Source organism: Rhamphochromis longiceps, linkage group LG11, assembly GCF_057381845.1.
Source record: "Rhamphochromis longiceps isolate RC_006_pf linkage group LG11, R_longiceps_female_GT1.1, whole genome shotgun sequence".
Classification (NCBI taxonomy): domain Eukaryota; kingdom Metazoa; phylum Chordata; class Actinopteri; order Cichliformes; family Cichlidae; genus Rhamphochromis; species Rhamphochromis longiceps.
In genome coordinates this window covers 22,741,920-22,760,426 of record NC_140567.1, presented here as the reverse complement: position 1 = coordinate 22,760,426, position 18,507 = coordinate 22,741,920, and the positions used below count along the sequence as shown (strand labels likewise).

The 18,507-nt window shown below is 40.3% G+C and overlaps 2 protein-coding genes across 5 annotated transcripts in view; both read left to right on the top strand.

Annotated features, from left to right (window-relative positions):
- The window catches only part of atp8b2 (ATPase phospholipid transporting 8B2), a 28,332-nt gene extending 19,297 nt beyond the window's left edge, over positions 1-9,035 (top strand). For both annotated transcript variants that reach the window (XM_085422975.1, XM_085422976.1), the window contains 9 exons: positions 553-811; positions 968-1,151; positions 3,382-3,605; positions 3,693-3,776; positions 4,207-4,452; positions 5,602-5,740; positions 6,070-6,200; positions 6,996-7,598; positions 7,740-9,035. In XM_085422975.1, the coding sequence (XP_085279101.1) occupies positions 553-811; positions 968-1,151; positions 3,382-3,605; positions 3,693-3,776; positions 4,207-4,452; positions 5,602-5,740; positions 6,070-6,200; positions 6,996-7,598; positions 7,740-7,838 (1,969 nt within the window). In that variant the 3' untranslated portion in view covers positions 7,839-9,035. The remainder of the gene's footprint in view (positions 1-552; positions 812-967; positions 1,152-3,381; positions 3,606-3,692; positions 3,777-4,206; positions 4,453-5,601; positions 5,741-6,069; positions 6,201-6,995; positions 7,599-7,739) is intronic.
- Positions 9,036-9,402: 367 nt separating this feature from the next.
- il6r (interleukin 6 receptor) lies at positions 9,403-18,030 on the top strand. Of its 3 annotated transcripts, none has more exons than XM_085422971.1 (11): positions 9,403-9,689; positions 11,778-12,410; positions 13,731-13,854; positions 14,249-14,427; positions 14,530-14,699; positions 14,832-14,976; positions 15,697-15,869; positions 15,969-16,107; positions 17,082-17,120; positions 17,524-17,629; positions 17,769-18,030. In XM_085422971.1, the coding sequence occupies exons 1-11, from the start codon at positions 9,482-9,484 to the stop codon at positions 18,028-18,030; spliced, it is 2,178 nt and encodes a 725-aa protein (XP_085279097.1). In that variant the 5' UTR covers positions 9,403-9,481. The 3 variants fall into 3 exon arrangements, with proteins under 3 accessions (XP_085279097.1, XP_085279096.1, XP_085279099.1); XM_085422970.1 differs by having other exon boundaries at positions 15,966-16,107; XM_085422973.1 differs by lacking the exon at positions 17,082-17,120 and having other exon boundaries at positions 15,966-16,107.
- The last annotated feature ends 477 nt before the right edge of the window (positions 18,031-18,507 follow it).

The following is an 18,507-nucleotide window of genomic DNA, read 5'->3' as shown; positions in this document are numbered from 1 at the left end:
AGATAAAAGCAAAAAGGAATAATTGAAAGAGATTTTTCCCAGACTTCAGTGATCATCATGACATGAACTGATAGCAAAGGGTTAGAGTTCCAGTCATCACTGATTATGGCTGAGAACTCACAAGGTTAAATATGAGCAGCATTGCAACATACCCCTTAACTATGAAGTCAGTTTAGAAAGTGAGCAAATCCAGTGTAATGGTGCAAAAGAATAAAATTATCTTTCAAAGACAGAAGAACTCTAAACTGGTATTTTTGATGTTCTTTGTGCAATGTTCAAATTCACTTGGAAAGTGCAATTATTCAAGTTATAAAGAGCCTATATTGGAATATCAGGCTCAGGATAAAACCTGCCATTATCACTAATCTTCTTCACATCCATGTTACTTTTCCAACTATCCCCTATGTACTTGCTTTTGTGAGTCTATATTCCTTATCCCACACTCAGATCTCTTTTTTTTTTTTGCTGTGCATGATCATGTTGTCATGTAATTATGTCTCTGTGATGCAGATAGACACTGTTGATGTGGGCTTTGTTTGTCTTCCTCTCTAGAAGAGCGAGGGAAAGGATGATTGAGCTGTCACGTACCAGAGATGGAGTTAAAGAGGAGGGAATGCAGGGATGGAGGGAGCCATGTTTCAATGGAAATGGATTCAAAGAAGGACAAGAAGGAGGTGATACGGCAGGTGGAAGTGGAGGAGGAGTGGGGAAGCAGCTGCATGGCTCTCCCCTTCCTCCTCCTCTGCCTCTCTCTAACTTAATGGACAACATCTCAGGAGAGTTTGCCCTCGTAATCAACGGTCACAGTCTGGTATGAATAACACTCCTGCATGATATCTGTCACGGAAATTTAAGCTTAGTTACATAAAAACAATTCTTTCTCATTAAGTACTTTTCTTCAAAGCAGCAACTTGGACTCCTTTTACCGCCTGAACGTCTAAAACCTCTCTCCGTTGTCTTGTGGTAGGCCCACGCTCTCGAAGCAGACATGGAGGCAGAGTTTGTGTCGACAGCGTGCGCGTGCAAAGCGGTCATCTGCTGCAGAGTCACGCCACTGCAAAAAGCTCAGGTGGTGGAGCTCATCAAGAAGCGCAAGAAGGCCGTCACGCTGGCTATAGGAGACGGTGCTAATGACATCAGCATGATCAAAAGTGAGTTGTGCAAAAGTGTAACTGAAATATTGTTTTCAGAAAAGAAGAGAGAAGTTGGGTTTAGCCATTTGGGTGGCTTGTCTACTTTTAAGCAATGGAAATCCTAAGCAGAAGTGCGGCTGTAGAAGTTGTTTATCTGCACGCTGTTCCTAGTAGTGATGTAGGTCATGTGGAAATCTGTGTTGCAGGAGTCCTCCTGAGGTAAAGGTTTGGTTGTCAGTGTTCTTTTAGGCCTTATTTACAAATTATTTGTTCACTGCTTATAGATGGATGTGACGCCGACAAACAAAACAAATCGACAGAAGTCACATTTAATTTTAGTGTCACTCCTAAAATCCCAAAACACCAAATATGTCCTGTTAAGCTTTGAAAAGATGTTTAGAAGAAAACGTATTTGCGTTTAATAGAAAGGAGGCTTGTGTTTGAACTGTTCACTGTACAAATAATTGTACTAAGACTGAACTATACTGTCAATCATTGCTTCATAATATTTATTTCTAAGCTTAAAGGCAAACTAAAAGAGAAAACTATTAATACCTCAGTGCTCTGTTTCTCTGCATGTCTTGTAATCAGTGTGTTGTAAGTGCATCAGCCTGTGTGTGTTTGTCTGTGGATGTACATCATGTCTACATATCTGCATGCAAGTGTAAAACAGAAATGCAATCAGTGCAGCAGTGAGGAGAAGGATTGGTTCACTTCCTGTAATTTCTGATTTAAAAATCTCGAAACAATCAAATGTTTTTCCCCCTTCTGTGCTCTTTTTGTCCAGCTATTGAAAATGGAACACATACTCAAGTTAAACTGAGAATTATGGTTTTGCTGATGGTTTCCCAATCAGTTACCAGCAGTTAGTGGGAAGTTTGTGGGAAGTTTGTGGGAACCTTGGGTTCCCAAGTTGTGAAAACATTTTCTGGCTACCGCTTTCTTCCTCCACATAATGTTATGTGGCATTAGTCTTCTCGACAGGAAGGTAATGAGCATGCTAACGTTGCTAAGTTATTCAACATGGCATTAACTATAGCTCATAACCGAGAGGAAAGGTTCTCCGTTAGAAAATGATAAAGTTTTATTAGCTAGAGTTAGCTTTTGCCACAGTTTTCACTTATTAGATTGTGTAAAATACAGACAGCAGGGCCTAAAGGTAACCTGTTGTGTCCATATGTCCCTGTACTCTATTTCTTTACTCTTGGACTCTGCAAGTAGCTTTATATTATTCACAGTTTATAATAATCCTATTTATTTATTATTATGCTCTGGTCCTTTATGCAACAGTTGTTTTATTTCAGTCTTTCTTCTGACTGTCTGCCCTTGATAAACAGAAGGTTTGAACAGTAGGCGTGTGAGGTGTCAAAGATGAGTGCACCATTTTGGTTTTCCCCTCTCATTGATATCATACACATCTGAGAAAAAAACAGTGTGAAACTTTTACCATTGTCTACACTGGGGCAAATAAGTGTTTGCCCCATTCTGGTTTCTTAGTTCTTTGCATATTTGTCACACTCATCATGTTTCAGAGGATCAAAGAAATTTCAATATGAGACTGCAGGCCTCATTTGCTTCAGTTAAGATCAGAGTTTGTGATTCAGCAATAAGAAAGAGATTCAACAAAAATGGCATCAATGGGTGAATTCAAAAGTTAAAAAACCACTAGTGACCAAAAAGAACACAAAGGCTTGTTTCACAAACATCAATTATCAAAAACATCTTGATGTTTGTGAAAATATTCTGTGGACTGGTGAGACAAAAGTTGAACTTTTTTAAAGGTTTGAGTGCCTTTGGCATAAAACGAACACAGCTTTTCATAAAAAGGACATCATACCAATAATCATACATGGTGGTTGTACTGTGATCTGGGGTTGATTTGCTGCTTCAGGACAACTTGCTATAATTCATGGAAGCATAAATTCTGCTCTCTACTGAAGAAGAACCTCCAGCCATCAGTTCGTGCCCTGAAGCTCAGGCTCACTTGGGTTATGCACCAGGACAATTAACACACAGCAAGTCCACCTCTGAGTGGCTCAAAAAACACACAAAAAAATGAAAGATTTAGAGTTGTCTAGTAAAAGTAAAATTTCTTTGATCGTCTGAAACGTGTAAGTGTGACAAATATGTATAAAAACTAAGACATCAGGAAGGGGTCAAATCCTTTTTCCCAGCACTGTCTGTATAGAAAACTGGGGGGGGAAAAATCTCTTGAATTTGTCTTTTCATTTCATCTGCACGCTTCCAGGTGCTCATATTGGAGTTGGTATCTCAGGTCAGGAGGGCATCCAGGCTGTGCTAGCCAGTGACTACTCCTTTTCCCAGTTCCGCTTTCTACAGCGCCTCCTGCTGGTCCACGGCCGCTGGTCATACCTGCGTATGTGCCGTTTCCTCTGCTACTTCTTCTACAAGAACTTTGCCTTCACCATGGTGCACTTCTGGTTTGGCTTCTTCTGTGGTTTCTCTGCCCAGGTCAGAGAGTAGAGGTTATGATTAAAGCATACTGTAAAGGGTTACAGTCATGATTATAACTCTGTTTGTGTGTGTGTTTTTTTGTAGACCGTATACGATCAGTACTTCATCACACTCTTCAACATTGTCTACACCTCCCTCCCTGTGCTGGCCATGGGGATATTTGACCAGGTCTTTCACATTTATTCCTTTGTATTGAGCTCTCATAAGATTTTATTTTACATTTCGTTTTTTATAAAACTCCATGAAGTTTCATGAATCAGAAAATAATTTTCTTTTGCATTTGAAATCTGTCTTGTGAATTTTAAAAAAATGCATATAAGACACGTTTTTGGCCAGAGTCTGTTGGACCGTGGCTAAAAATACTGCACACATTGTGGGAGAAAACCAGAACAGACACAAAAAGGTCCCAGACAATCAAGTTCAACACCACATCCTTTTAACTGAGGTGACAGTACTCAGGATTAGCATGAAATATGGAACTGTTTTCACATGCTGATGTTAGCATTTTGCTCAGAACACCAAGCCACAAGTTTTGGCTGTAGTTTCTATATAATGTTATTTTAGTAAATGCAGCATCTCACTTCCTCTATGAATGCAGGATGTTCCTGATCACAGAAGTTTGGAATATCCAAAGTTGTATGAGCCCGGGCAGCTCAACCTCCTCTTCAACAAGAGAGAGTTCTTCATCTGCATTGCCCAGGGCATCTACACATCAGTGGTGCTGTTTTTTGTTCCATATGCTGTCCTGTCCAATGCCACTCAGAGCAACGGAGTACCCCTCGCTGACTACCAGACCTTTGCAGTCACCACAGCGACAGCCCTGGTTATTGTGGTCAGTGTACAGGTGAGGAACTGTAGAGTGCTTTAAGCAGGCGACTGCCTCACAGAGTGCTGTGCAAAAGTGTTGAGCCACCCCTCATTTCTTTATATTTTACTTCAAAGGAGCCAGACGTTCTGTCATTTCTGGTCTTGCAAGGTTTTTCTTTAAATTACATTCCCAGTTTCTTCTCATCTAGTCTTTGTACTTAATCACTTTCAGAGAAGGTTTTTATTTTTCATTTGTATTGAAAATAACATCGTGAAGAAATAGAGATGCATCTGGCGCTGCAGTTTAGCCATCTACTGTTCATCAAAGGTGGTCTCAGTGGATGAGAAACTCTCTCTTCCTTAAGAAGAAGTGTGCCAAATTACACATGAACTGAACTAAAATAATCAGTGGCATCAGGCTTTATGGAAGGATGAATCCAAATGTGAAATTTTTGTTTGAAATCATCATCAATACGTACGGAGAACAGTGAGTCATCTATAAAACACGGTGGAGACTCTGTCATGGTTTATAGCAGCATTTCAGCCAGTGGTGTTGGAGAACTTGTCAAAATTGGTGAAACACAGAAAAGTCCCATCAGATTTTGACCCGCCATGCAGTATCATCGGGAAAGCATCTGATTGGCAACAGCTTCATTTTTCAGCATGACAGTGATCCCAAAGACACTGGGAATGCAGTAAAGGTGCACCTAAAAAGACTGGCCTCCCCAGAGCTCAGATCTCAACATTACTGAAGGATTGTGGGATCATGTCGACAGAGAACAGAACAAAAGGAAGCCAAGATCCAAAGTAGAGCTTTGAGGCTCTACTTAAAGAATCCTGGAGAAATATTCCTGAAGACTACTTAAAGAAATTACAAGAAAGCTTGTCTAAGAGAGCTCAGGCTGAGATGAAGATTAAAGATGGTCATACACAATATTAATTTTCAAACTCATTAGAATTGTGTATTAATGCTTATATCCTGTATTTCCATGTATATTTGCACAGATTTCAATAAACCGCTGCACCTGTTTCCCATTTTACTAGCAAAATATAAAGAAATGCAGGGAAGTGGCAAGCTCAGCGTTGTATAACAATTAATTGTTCAGGAGTGGCATATTAACTGTGAGCATCTGCTGTTTTCTGGGGGTTTATTCTTTTTGTTTTGTTTGCATGTCTGTGTTTGTAGATTGTTCTCGATACCGGCTTCTGGACAGTGTTCAACCATGTGTTTGTGTGGGGCTCTCTGGGCTCCTATTTCATCATCATGTTTGCTCTGCACAGTCAGACCCTCTTCAGGATCTTTCCTAATCAGTTCCACTTTGTAGGTTCGTCCCTGCTCCCATTTCTCAGCCACATGTGTACCAGCAAATCAAATACTGCAATTCTTCTTAGCCGATATCATTCTGCCAACACCGATTTGTTTTCATCCATAATTTACATACTTTTTTGTAATGAAAATCTATTTTGTGAGTCTAAAAACTAAACACAAGTAAGTTTCAGTACTGAGAATAGATTGATTTTGTATAATCTGATATCACTTCATTGCACCAAATGCATTACTGTTGGAGATAATAATAATAATCATGTGTACACAGTGAAAAGCAAGACATGTCTAAAACACATTTGTCTGTTCTCTGTCTGTTTGTAAGTGCAGGTAGTGCCCAGAGCACATTATTGCAGCCAGTCGTGTGGTTAACGATTGCACTGGCAACAGCAATATGCATAGTTCCAGTTTTGGCGTTCCGCTTCCTCAAGCTGGACCTCAAACCTCAGCTCTCAGACACGGTGAGAAAACACACAAAAACACAGCGTTTCTAACACTGATGTCTCCATCTTCTTCCTTGCAACATGCTTTACAGTCTTTCTAGAACGTCAGTTTGAACTCTGTGCAATGATTAACTGCATGTGTAAAAACATTTTATCTTTGTGTGTCTTTGTGTGGGGTGGTCGGGACTAATTGCTAACCGTCACAGTGCACTTTAATACCCTGCAAATATTGACCTAATCAGTTTCCCCTAATGTCATGACTTGCTTTCAGTAAATTCATCCAACATAAGTGTGTGGCTTTATCAGACGTTATGTCTTGAGCTTAGCCGTGCATCCAACCGAAGCCGATGTCAAGATGTTGTGAAGAAGTTCCTGCTTTGATTTGCATGTAGTTTCTCAACAGTCACTATTACAGATTTTTTTTATGATGAGGTTAATTTTGAGTTAAGTGCAAAATGTTCTGGGTTTCGATGACCTAAAACATGAGTTTAAAAGCAGCAGAAATAGTTTGATGAACTGCTGGATAGATGCAAAGACTACAAAGACTAAAAATAAGGCAGGATGCATAAAAGTTTGAAAAAATGTGATGGTTTAGAAGTCCTAAAACTGAAAGTTTCACTGAAACTTTCAGTTTTTATTTTGTTGTCAAATGGCGTAAATATTAGTTTGAGTTTTTGTTTTGTTTTGGGGGAATTTTTTTTGTTTTGGTTTTTATTTTTATTTTTGGATGATCTTATTTGTGCGGCTATGGTGAACTAGCCGTGTTCCTATAAGCTGAAACGATGTCCCATTTCCTGTCTCATCGTTCTCCAGGTTCGTTACACTCAGCTGGTGCGGCAGAAGAGACGAAAGCCGCCAGGTCGTAACACTGGAAGCGCTTGGCGTGGTACCGGCAGTGTGTCAGAGGGCCGTCTGGGGGCCCGTGGTGGTTCAAGGAGATCCGGCTATGCCTTCGCCCATCAGGAAGGCTTTGGAGAGCTAATCACATCAGGGAAAAATATGAGGCTCTCGTCTCTGGCCTTGGCATCCTTTGCCTCCAGACATAGCTCCAGCTGGATTGACACGCTCCGCAGGAAGAAGCATACTCACACTCCCCCCAGCACCTCAGGGGAGTGCAGCCCAGCACCCAGTTTCATCTCTGTGTCGGTTCCACCACTTTCAAACTCTTCGTCTATTCTGGGCGGCTCTCAAGAAACACCGATCGAAGAGGAAACGGTTGCGGCACCAGCTCAGAACACACAGATGATCCCTGCTTCAGTCACACAAACCTTACCAGCTTTGGCACCAGATGCAGAAGCTCCTGCGTCTCAAGTTTCAGCTCAGGCCACCAGTTCTGGCGTTTTAACCCCCACAGCAGCAAAGTCCCAGGGGGGAGACTCACCTGGAGGCTGGACCCTTTCTCTGGGGACCGTGCAGGTCATTTGAGGTTTTATGATGTAGCAGTAACACAACAGTTATATAACAAATGCAACAATACACACTAGCACTTTTATATCTGTGTGATGCAACTCTTCTAACACCAAGCTAAAACATAACCTTTCTTTCTTTGTCCAACAGGAAGCTCTGTTTGGTTGGAAGGTTATTGCATCTCGTGCCAGTTCATCCAACAGTCCGGGCCCAACCTCTATTGCCAAGGAAAACAACCAGATTAAGTGAAACGTAAACATCTGATGGATGAATTCTATATTTACTGCGTGTACCAGACACACAAACTGTACACACTGTGTGCTTTTCTGGAGAGAACACAAAGACTGTTATTTAAATAAAAAAAACTTTACCCGCACAGTGTCTCAAAATGCATCAGTTACATCCGGATCTCTGCAGGAAGCGACATATCGTCTTATGACATGAACTTTCTCAGCCATAAATTAAGATTTACTGGTGAGATATTTGAGCGCACAGTGTGTGGTGGTTATGTTAATGAATGCTTGAGATTTACAGTACATAACTGAGGGACAGAAGCAGGTGCAGAAGCAAATGTCAAAGTAGCCTTTGAAAGATTGTTTCTGCTTATTTCACAAGCCTCACTCACAACTAAGCCACTCAGCGCCTCTCAGTAATGAGACGAATGAGCAAGCAGAATCATAACAGTTTTAACCAGTGAAGTGCAAGCTGTATTATCTGCAAAGGTTCTCAATGAGAATGGTATTTTAATTTAAAGTATTCTCCCAAAGGTCTGTTTTGTTTAGTTCTTACTTGTTATACTGTAACTCTTCCCACATTTGCTTTTTTTGCATCACATTGATGTGTTTATGTGTGATTTAAAGCTAGGCCTTTTTTTTGGTCTAACAAAGGCCAGATCATGTTAATGTGCCTCTGATGTAACGCAGACGTAAGAACAGAATGGAAAGACTTCACTTTAGGCCAGTTCTGCAGAAAAGAAAAGGTAGAAGAAAAAAAAAAAAAAAAAAAAAGTGATTTGTTAAATTCCTAATCATGATTGTTGTCATTGTGAACAGTAGTGCTTATCCGTACTGTACCATATACTCCAGTAAAGTGCTTTATATTCATTTTTGTTCATGAATTAAAGAAAGGAAGTTGTTTGTGGACAATCATGCCTTAACAAAGCCAAGATATCGCCCCCTTTTTTCTTTTATTTTTTCCACCCCTCCACTAATCCAAGTGTTGATGCACCTCAGACTTGGATAATCATTAAATAGGGTAACCAAAGGAACACTGACCTGCTCTTGGACATCTCTCTGTACTACGGTCAGCAACAGGCAGTTGAAACACAGCTCACGTGATCTGCAAAATCTGGTCTAAATGAATGTACTGTACAGTTTTAGCAGGAGGCAGGTCTCTGTGGAAGTGTGGATGTGAATGATATTGAATAAAAATCTGATTTGTCTTTCACATGAGGGAAACATGCTGCGTCTGTGCAAATGATTTACTCATCAAACGAAGTTTCAGGTGGAAATGACTCCCAGTATATATATATATATGAAATATTAAAAGCTTCAGTCTGTATTGCCACATTTGCCATTTTCCTTTCGTGCGCCATGGTGTATGTACTAAAAACACTACAGTAAGAAAACAGGATATGTGAAAATATTTTTAAGGAACTTTCTAAGTTAAGAGATTTTTCATAAATGAATATTAATATAGCAGAGCTATATTCAGCTTTCGCTGGGTTGGGGGGGCTTATTTTGATGCTGAGGAGGATTTCCTCTGTGTAACGGCGCTGAACAAGGGGAAGAGCGCAGGGATTTCACAATAACGGGTCTCATGGACAGCAGACTGAGCCAACCAGAGAGAGCCGCCTTTAACTTTGCTGTCTGCACAGGGGGTTTTGGTGTTGCATGAGCGGTTTTCGTGGTGTAAATAGCTCGGTCTTGTTTTCACGGTGTAAAACGTTTGAGTGGGGTCAGTGTACAGTTGCTGCCGTCGGCGATGGTGTGAGGACCCGCCGCTGGAAGGAGGATCTCTGGGTAAAAATGGGGATTTTTCTCCTTTTGCTGTTCTTCGCTCCGGTCAGCGGAGTTTTTGAAGGAACATGTCCCAGAAAAGGTAACCTCTCCTCTCATATTGTCTAAATGTAATTTTTTTTCTTCATCTGTTTTCTTTGTTATTAAGAATAACAAAAACTTAGGCTAATTTAGTGACAAAGTTAAAGTTATTGTAATTTAGGATTTTTTGGAGTCTAGTTTTGGAGTTAACTGAAAATCACAGCGTTTAAAAATATTTACTTCATCGAAGTTGACTGTATTATTACAGGATAATATATAAAGTAAGCTTTTTTTCTTGCTCTTTCCGCTTTTGTTCTTTCGGGGAAAATGCGTTTTTATCCTGTTGGGAAATGTTATGACGCGTTGTGGCAGCTAATTTTACAAGCTTTTTTTTATTTTGTTGTAAACTTTACATTTTATAAATATTATAGGCACAGAGTCAGGAAAATTCATATAAAAACAAACAAACAAAAATTAATCGGCCACTTCATTAGGTACACCTGTTCAAGTATGCCGGTCTTATCAGCTGAGCGGATTTACGCGTGTAGACGTGGTCAAGACGATCTGCCGAAGTTCAAACTGAGCATCCGAATGTGAGATGATGATGTAGCTGACTTTGAATGTGGCGTGATTCTTGAAAGGTTAATTTGAGTATCTCAGAATCTGCCTGGATTTTCCCACACATCTGTCTATAGGGTAAACAGAGAATGGTTCAAATAAGAGAAGATATCAGGTGAGCGACAGTTCTCTGGGTGAACATGTCTGGTTGATGCCGGAGGTCAGAGGAGGATGACCAGACTGCTTCAGGTTGATTGGAAGGAAACAGCAACTCAAATATTCACTAGTTACAACAGAAGCATGAAGGTGTATAGGTCTCTGAATGCACAACACATTGAACGTTGAAATATATAGGCTATAGCAGCAGCACATCTGTCAGCTAAAAAGAGGAAAGCGAAGCTATAATTGACAGGGCTCATTAAAACTGGACAGAAAATATTGGCTGCTGTGATGTGTCAATTTCTGCTGCACATGTGGATGGTAGGATCAGACATAAACAGCATGAAAGCTTAGTTTTTATGTGGATCTTATTTTGACCCCTTGTTTTTAATTCAGTTTACTGAAAATGTTTTGTTTTAATTTTATTTTTTTATTAGTTTCAATGTCAGTTTTAGTTTCTTTATTGACTGTTGTCTGGAAACCATATACCAGAGACAGAGAGAGCTTTTTAAAAGTAACAAGTAACAAGTTTAAAAAAAAAAAGTCAGTCAAAGCCTCATTAGGAAACTTGTGACAACAAATTTTACAAAACTAACAAATGTTAAAAGGATATTTTCTCTCCAATTTTACTTTATTTTAGTTAGTTTTCCAAGTTTACAAAATCATTTAAGCTCATTTCAATTTCTTCAAAGTCTACTTTTATTAGTAACTATTTTTTTCACATCGAGTTTTATTTTTATTTTTAAGTTAGTTTGAATTAAGCATAACTTTCTATAGCGACTGTGTGATGCTATCATGTCAGTATGAACAGAGAAGGACTAACCCAGTACCAGCATATAACATAGTGGCTGTTGATTCTACATCAGGCCCTTATCAGCTTCAGCTTCAGTCTCCATTTTATCAGATTTATCAGATAAAGTCTTATCAGATGTTTAAAAAGACACAACGGTTAACTGGGCAAGAGCAAAAAGATTTGTTTTACTAAAGACTAAGGGGAATGAAACTATGACTTCAACCCAGTCAAGTTCAGGCAAGTCATACTAAACCAAAACATGTCAGGTTATAAGTGACTGTGTGAGGTCTGAGCAGAAAATCTGAAACATTACGGGGAATGTTAGAAATAATACAAGACTGAAAAGAAATGATGAAGATGAGAGACACGTTAAAAGAGGAAGTTGGGGTGGAGGTTATGCAATGTGTCGCTCTGTGTTGTGCCTAGTCAAATACAACCAGTACTGAAAATAATGAGAAGCTAACATTTTGTACAAAACACTGTATGAACAATCAAATCACAAACATTCCACACACACACACACACACACACACACACACACACACACACACACACACACACACACACACACACGTACATCAAAAATGATTCTGGTTCTTATTAGTTCTACAGATTCTGTGTTTGTGTGTTTTTCTGCAGACCCTCCTCCAGGTGTGTTGGTCTTATCGCCGGGCTGTAAGCTGTTTCTGACCTGTGGCGGTCATGTGAGGGTGGATGGTGTAAAGATCAGTCTGAAGGGAAGCAGCTTAAACATCAACAAAAGGGATGGTTCTTCGAACGGGACACCAGCCGCTCCAAATGATATACAAAACAGTGCAGTTTCAGTCAAAAGTGATGACAGTTCTCTGAAGAATGTAAGTGAGGGCTACAGCCCTCATTTCACGGAGGCAGGAGGAAACAGAAGCCTCATATATTCAGATGCAGGGTACACAACTTCTCCTCACATCGTCCAGCCAACCAGGGCCACTCGATCGCTGAAGGACGAATCTCATTGGACCACTGGAGAAACAGATGTTGAGGATGACTATGAGGAGGATGAAGAGGATGAAGTGGGGGAAGGAGTGAACCGGGTAACAAGGGGGATAAAAGTGATGCCTGAGTGGAAGTGGAACACGATGACAGTGGGGACAGAAGACAGGGACTGGGGTGAAATTAAATTTGGGAGGAGTGGGACAACGCTAACTCTCGCCTCACTGAGAATGGAAGACTCTGGAAAATACAGTTGTCATCACAAAGGCAAAGAAAAGTTTAGCTTAAAGGTGATCGTTGCAGGTGAGTTCTCATAGTGAGGACTTTGTGATGGAGGAGGAAGGTTATATAATTCCATCCATGCTTTCATTTTCAAATAAAAAGCCTATAGGTGGAAGGCAAATGGCTTTAAACAGGTTGCTGGTTCGAGCCCCGGCTCGGACAGTCTCGGTCGTTGTGTCCTTGGGCAAGACACTTCACCCGTTGCCTACTGGTGGTGGTCAGAGGGCCCGGTGGCGCCAGTGTTCGGCAGCCTCGCCTCTGTCAGTGCGCCCCAGGGCGGCTGTGGCTACAATGTAGCTTGCCATCACCAGTGTGTGAATGTGTGTGTGAATGGGTGGATGACAGGTTGTGTAAAGCGCTTTGGGGTCCTTAGGGACTAGAAAAGCGCTATACAAATACAGGCCATTTACCATTTTACCATTTAAAATCCATCTTTTAAATCCAGCTCAGAACTTGTATATCATTGGGTCAGGATTGATGTTGTACACACGACTCACTGATAGACAATCAGTAAACAAACCAGCGGGTGAACTGTGACTTTAAATGTTTTTGGGCAAATTTTAAATTTTAAATAGTGACACCAAAAATATTTTGCAGTTTAGCAGTTTTAGGGTCTTTACCTTGCGATGTAAAGCTTGCCTTGAGGCAACTGTTGCCGTGATTTGGTGCTATATAAATAAAATTGATTTGAACTGAACTGCTAATGCACAGCTCTCCTGAAGCCCCATCACAGCATACCAGTCAGGCTGAGGTCGGGACTTTGACTGGGCCATTGTAACACATCCATTCTTTTCTTTTTCAGATATGTTATAGCTTTGCTGCTGTGCTTGCTCGTCGTCCTGTTGCATGAGCCAGTATGGGTCAACATTTGGCTGTAAAACAGAAGGCCTCACATTTGCCTCTAGAATACTTTTTTTTTTACATAGAAGTATTCACGGTTGACTCAATATCTGTAAGGCACCCAGGTCCTGTGGCTAAATAACAAGCCCAGATCATCACTCCACTGTTGTGCCAGACTGTTGCTGATATGCATCACCAAACGTGGTGTTGTGACTATCGTCTGTCCAAAGTTCATTGTTCCCAAATTCTTCTGGTTTGTTTACATGCCACTTTGCAAATCTAAGTCATGCTGCCATGATCTTTTTAAGAGAGTAGAAGCTTTCTCCTGGCAGCCATTAAAACAACACATAGTTCAGTCTTTTTCTAATCGTGCTGTCATGAAGGCCAACAATATAACAAACTACCTGAGGGCTGTAGAGCCTGAGAGGACCCTATTTAGATAATTGATTTTTAAAAATGGATGGGTGAACAGTGTGTTTACATGTCTTCTTTATCTCTTAGATTCTCCTGAGCCTCCCAGTCTGTTCTGCTACAAAAAGTCGCCCAGTAGTAAAATCCGCTGTGAAGGAATGCCTCAGAAAGCCGCCATAAAGCAGCCTAGTTGTTACCTCTTGCTGAGTAAAAAGTACGTTCATTGCACTTGAAGTCCCCCATGAGTGCTTTGTGTTGTGTTTTAAAAGGATCATCAAGTAATATTTTGCTCCTGTATTTACATACATACAGGAAAACTGATGTGTGCAAGCCATGGATAAAAAAATGTGCATACTGTGGTTGTTCTCGATCAATATTGGTGTATGTTGCAAAACTTCTGTAATCTTGTGCAGTCAAAATGCTAACATTGCTGTTACATAAATAAATACTATTTCCAGTAAACTACTTGAGATCAAAAATGAAAAAGAAAAAAGTGTGAAAGTTGTAAATGGGCCTAATGTAGTAGAAATGTTGTTGTAGGCCACTTTCTCTTTTCCTTTATGTCCATCTTTGTGTGACTGACTGTTCTTTTCCTTTCCTTCTCTCAGTCCAAGAGAGAAATTCAAGCGAGTGTCATGCTCATACTCATCTCGGCTCTCTCGCTGTTGGTGTGCTCTGGACCACATTGAGGATGATCGGAGAATCCCTCACCTGGTCTACATGTGTGTGACAAGCATCACAGGCAATGTCACCAGCCCCCTTAAGTACTTTACACCATTAAAAATTTGTAAGTGCTCAAGTCAAAGTACATGTGTCCATGACAGGACTGAGTATTGGCCTTCTGAAGTGCTTTAAAGTTGTGCTCACTGTGTTTGTTCCCACTCCTCAGTAAAACCAGACCCTCCGTCAAATGTGTCAGTCCGACAGGAGAAAGGAAAGAAGAACAGGCTGACGGTCTCCTGGAATTTACCGACATCCTGGAAGGTGCAAGATAACTTCTATAAATTGATCTATGAAGTTAAATACAACCCTGTCAAACCGTCAATTGGCAACGAACAGGTCAGTGCTGAGACACCTGTTGTCAAACTATTAAGTGTGTATTTTTTTTTTTTTTCAATGTTCATTACGCTGGCATGAAACAGAAAACGCAGTTTTGTTTCAGAGATTTTTGTCTTATATGTATGTATTCAGGTACTGCCAGTTAATGGCCAGCGGCAAGCAACCATCACTGATATAATGCCTGGTGTTGAGTACCTGATACAAGTCAGAGCTAAAGAGGAATTTGATGGACAATGGAGTGAATGGAGTCCATCCACCTATGCTAAGAGCTGGACAGGTAAATTTACACAAACCCAAGAAAAAAAAATCAGAAAAATGATCCATCCTAGACACAGAGTCATGACGAGGTAGTATTTCTGTTTCTGTGCCATATGATTAGACTTTCTCATGAAAAACTTTGCTTAAACATCCTCTCATGTACATTTATACAGCCTCCAATTTTTCTTCCTCTATGAATGACTTGAATATGTGCAGATTGGCTCAGCATTCAGGATACCAGTTGATGAAGTGGTTGAAAAAGTTTATGAGTAACAGTGTCCTGTTGCACCTTCCCAGATTAAATACTTCAAATTCCCTTTAAAGTCGAAGTTTAGACATGAAAGTGAAACCACTTTGTGGTCTATGTTTTGTTTTGTTCTGTTTTTATCGGTTAATCTTGCCCGTCTGTAAGTTAAGATGCCTTCTGATTGATTTTCACAATTGCTCTACAGACATGAAAGAGGAATACTAGCTAATTTCCCAAGAAGAAAACAAATAAGCATATTTTCATTTTTAAGAAAGTCTTCTGGTTTATATTAAACACATTAGTAATGATTTAAAGACTTATTATTGTACCTTTGGATAAGTTGTAATGCTCCTAATTGCAAAACATTTAATTGTGAAATGTATCTGACTAATATTTCATATTCAAGTAAATTACAGACAAATTCGTCATCTTTTAAACTAGTCATATTATTCCACATACAAGACCTTTACATGTTCGTCCCTGATCCCTCAGAGAAGCCTCAGCCTCCGTCAATCGTGTCAGCGACGTTGGAGGAAAGACAGGATATGACGACGATGATGACGGTGTGCTGGAGTTTACCGACAAACTTCGAGGAGCCACACAATTTTAGACTCATCTGTGAGATCAAATACGGGGAAACAAACCTCTCCTTTCACAGCGAAAACGTAAGTAGACAAGGTTTTACTTAGTTGTGAAAAGTTGAACACTCTGTTGTGTCAGTAAATGGAGACGTTTGCCTGTATATGTCCATCTTGGTACAGCAGTTTGAAGGAGAGGGCTCCTACACCATCGTAGTGACTCCTACACCTGACGTTGACTTCCTGATACAGCTGAGGTATAAGGCAGAACATGATGGTCAGTGGAGTGAGTGGAGTAGACCTTATCCTGTGAGCCCCCCAACGGGTAAATAAATACGCACACACACCTCTAAAAATAAAATAAATAAGTATATTTAAGTTTATCAGTAAGTATTCTATATGCTCAATTAAAGCACAGTACAAGAGTGTAAGTTTTCACAGAAGTAGCTGAGTGGACTTTATTTGTGCTGAATGAAATTAAACTTTAAATCCTGTGACAGATGTTTAAGGGGCGCTTCTGTCAGTCTGCCCCAGGGCAGCTGTGGCTACACCACCAGTGTGTGAATGCAAGAGTGAATGAATAGTGAATGAATAGCTTTTCAAGCGCTTTGGGTGCCTTGAAAAGCGCTATATAAATCCAATCCATTATTATTATTATTAAGAAGTTTCTCAGTGGCTTAGGGGTTCAAGATATTGACCGTGTACCATTAGTGCACTTCCCCTCGTTGTGGTGAAAAAACCCTTTCTTTTTAAACATCAGTCCAACTCTCTGTTCTCTTTAATGGTCACTTCTTTCAGCCTGTTTTTAAAATAAGGAAGAAACAGCCCTCCTAAAAAAGAGAGAGAGAAAGAGAGAAACAAGATTCTGCTGGATTAGGCACTATCATGTTGGATTATTTATAGTCTTTTTTATTTTGAAAGCAAGTGTTAGGCCATATTGACTTTTAATTGGTAAAGAATTTGTCTGCTAAATTACCCAAAACTTCTTACAACCAAAGAAGCAAGTCTTGCTGCTTGGCAACTCTGAACTAACATAGCTATAAACACCTGAAAAGTTTGCAGAATTCAGTTTAGAATAATTTTCCCCCAGGAGTTATTCCTCCCTGCTGTAACATCTCCTTGTCTGCTTATTGGGACCACTTAAACTATGTCTTATTGCAGTCTGACATAGTTCTTTAGGAAATGGACAATTTCAGTCTTTTTTAAAATTGCCTTATACAACTTTGCCTTGTTATCTCAGGTTTATCATTTATTATTATCCTACTAATATGTTTTTAAAATATATTATTTACCCCGTAGGTTCAGGTTCAGGTTCAGGTGATCAATATCCAGATGATGGTGAGTTGGCATGCAAACTGTGAAATATTACAGTTACTTATGCGTGTGTGTGTGTGTGTGTGTGTGTGTGTGTGTGTGTGTGTGTGTGTGTGTGTGTGTGTGTGTGTGTGTGTGTGTGTGTGTGTGTGTGTGTGTGTGTGTGCGTGTGTGTGCGAGAGAGCCAAAAGACGAGAGGGAACTCTTAAATGTTGTTAGTGCTGAAAATCCCCTCTGCCCCCTGGGTTTTAACAGGAAACCATGTCATCATAACAACTCAGGCTTGCAACAAAAACAGGCCTCAGGAGTTATGGTTCCTCACACCTACACGCAAACACAGACGTTCAGTTGCACTCAGATGTATTTAGATGGATGCTGTCTTGCTCAGTTAAGATTTATCACAGTCTACCCTTCTTTTTTACCACAGATCCCACAAAACCTCCACCAAAACCTAAAGAGTGGCCACATCATTTGCTGTGGATATTTGGTTTATTCGCTATCTTGTCTGTCATTTTGGCCATCTACACTTTCGGGTACTGACATTGGCACTTTCAATGCATCTCTTCAAAAAAGGGCAGATTTATGACATAACATTAGTCATTTCTAAGATGTGATGTACGGTCAGCTCCTTCATTTTCATATTTCTTTTTCTTTTTTTAAATTGTCATTCAGGCACAAGGACAGATTTATCTCTAAACTGCACAGTCTTTATTTCACCACCCTCTGTGATGACTCATCTCAACCTTCGCCCTCTGTCCCGGTTGCCCCAGAAGGAGTAGCTTTGGTGACCTTTGTCCCTACAAAGAGCAACAAAGAGCACCCACCAAGTGATGAAAACGAAAGTGAAGAAAATGAGGAACAAAAGCCTTTGAGAGAGATGACAGACGCCAGGCACTTCAACAACACAAGTTATTTCTTCCTCCAGAGGGAATGAGAGCTGTGCAGAAAGAAGAATTATAGGCAGAAAATGTGGCAACTTATACTGTTGGACTGTTTTCCAGTTCCGTGCCAGTTTTATAGATGGCACGATGTTCTCCACTGAACTTTAAGAAGCAAAGTCAGAAGCAGCTTTCTGACTTTGCTTCTATCTGTCTTTATCTATCTAACTTTATCTCATACCTAAAATACCTCTTAAACACTTTTTTTGTGTGACTGGTCCAAAGAGTTGCCCTTTACCTTCTCTATCCTACATCATCCATCCAACCAAGAGGCAGGCTACACCTTGCACAGGTGGTCATTGTGTCTCAGAGCTAACACAGAGAGACAGACAACCATTGACACCTACGGCCAATTTAGAATCACCACCTAGCCTGCCATGCATGTCAGAGAACACACACACAGCATGGTGGTCTGATGGTTAGCACCATCACCTCGTATCAAGAAGGTCCCAGGTTTGAAGCTATGTAGAGTT

Bases quoted from the DNA above. Each gene is read 5' to 3' on its own strand.
- il6r (XM_085422970.1), top strand. From the start codon at position 9,482: ATGAGCGGTTTTCGTGGTGTAAATAGCTCGGTCTTGTTTTCACGGTGT. The intron at 13,855-14,248 runs GTACGTTCATTG...TCCTTCTCTCAG, and splicing joins TACCTCTTGCTGAGTAAAAA to TCCAAGAGAGAAATTCAAGC. The intron at 14,977-15,696 runs GTAAATTTACAC...CTGATCCCTCAG, and splicing joins CTATGCTAAGAGCTGGACAG to AGAAGCCTCAGCCTCCGTCA.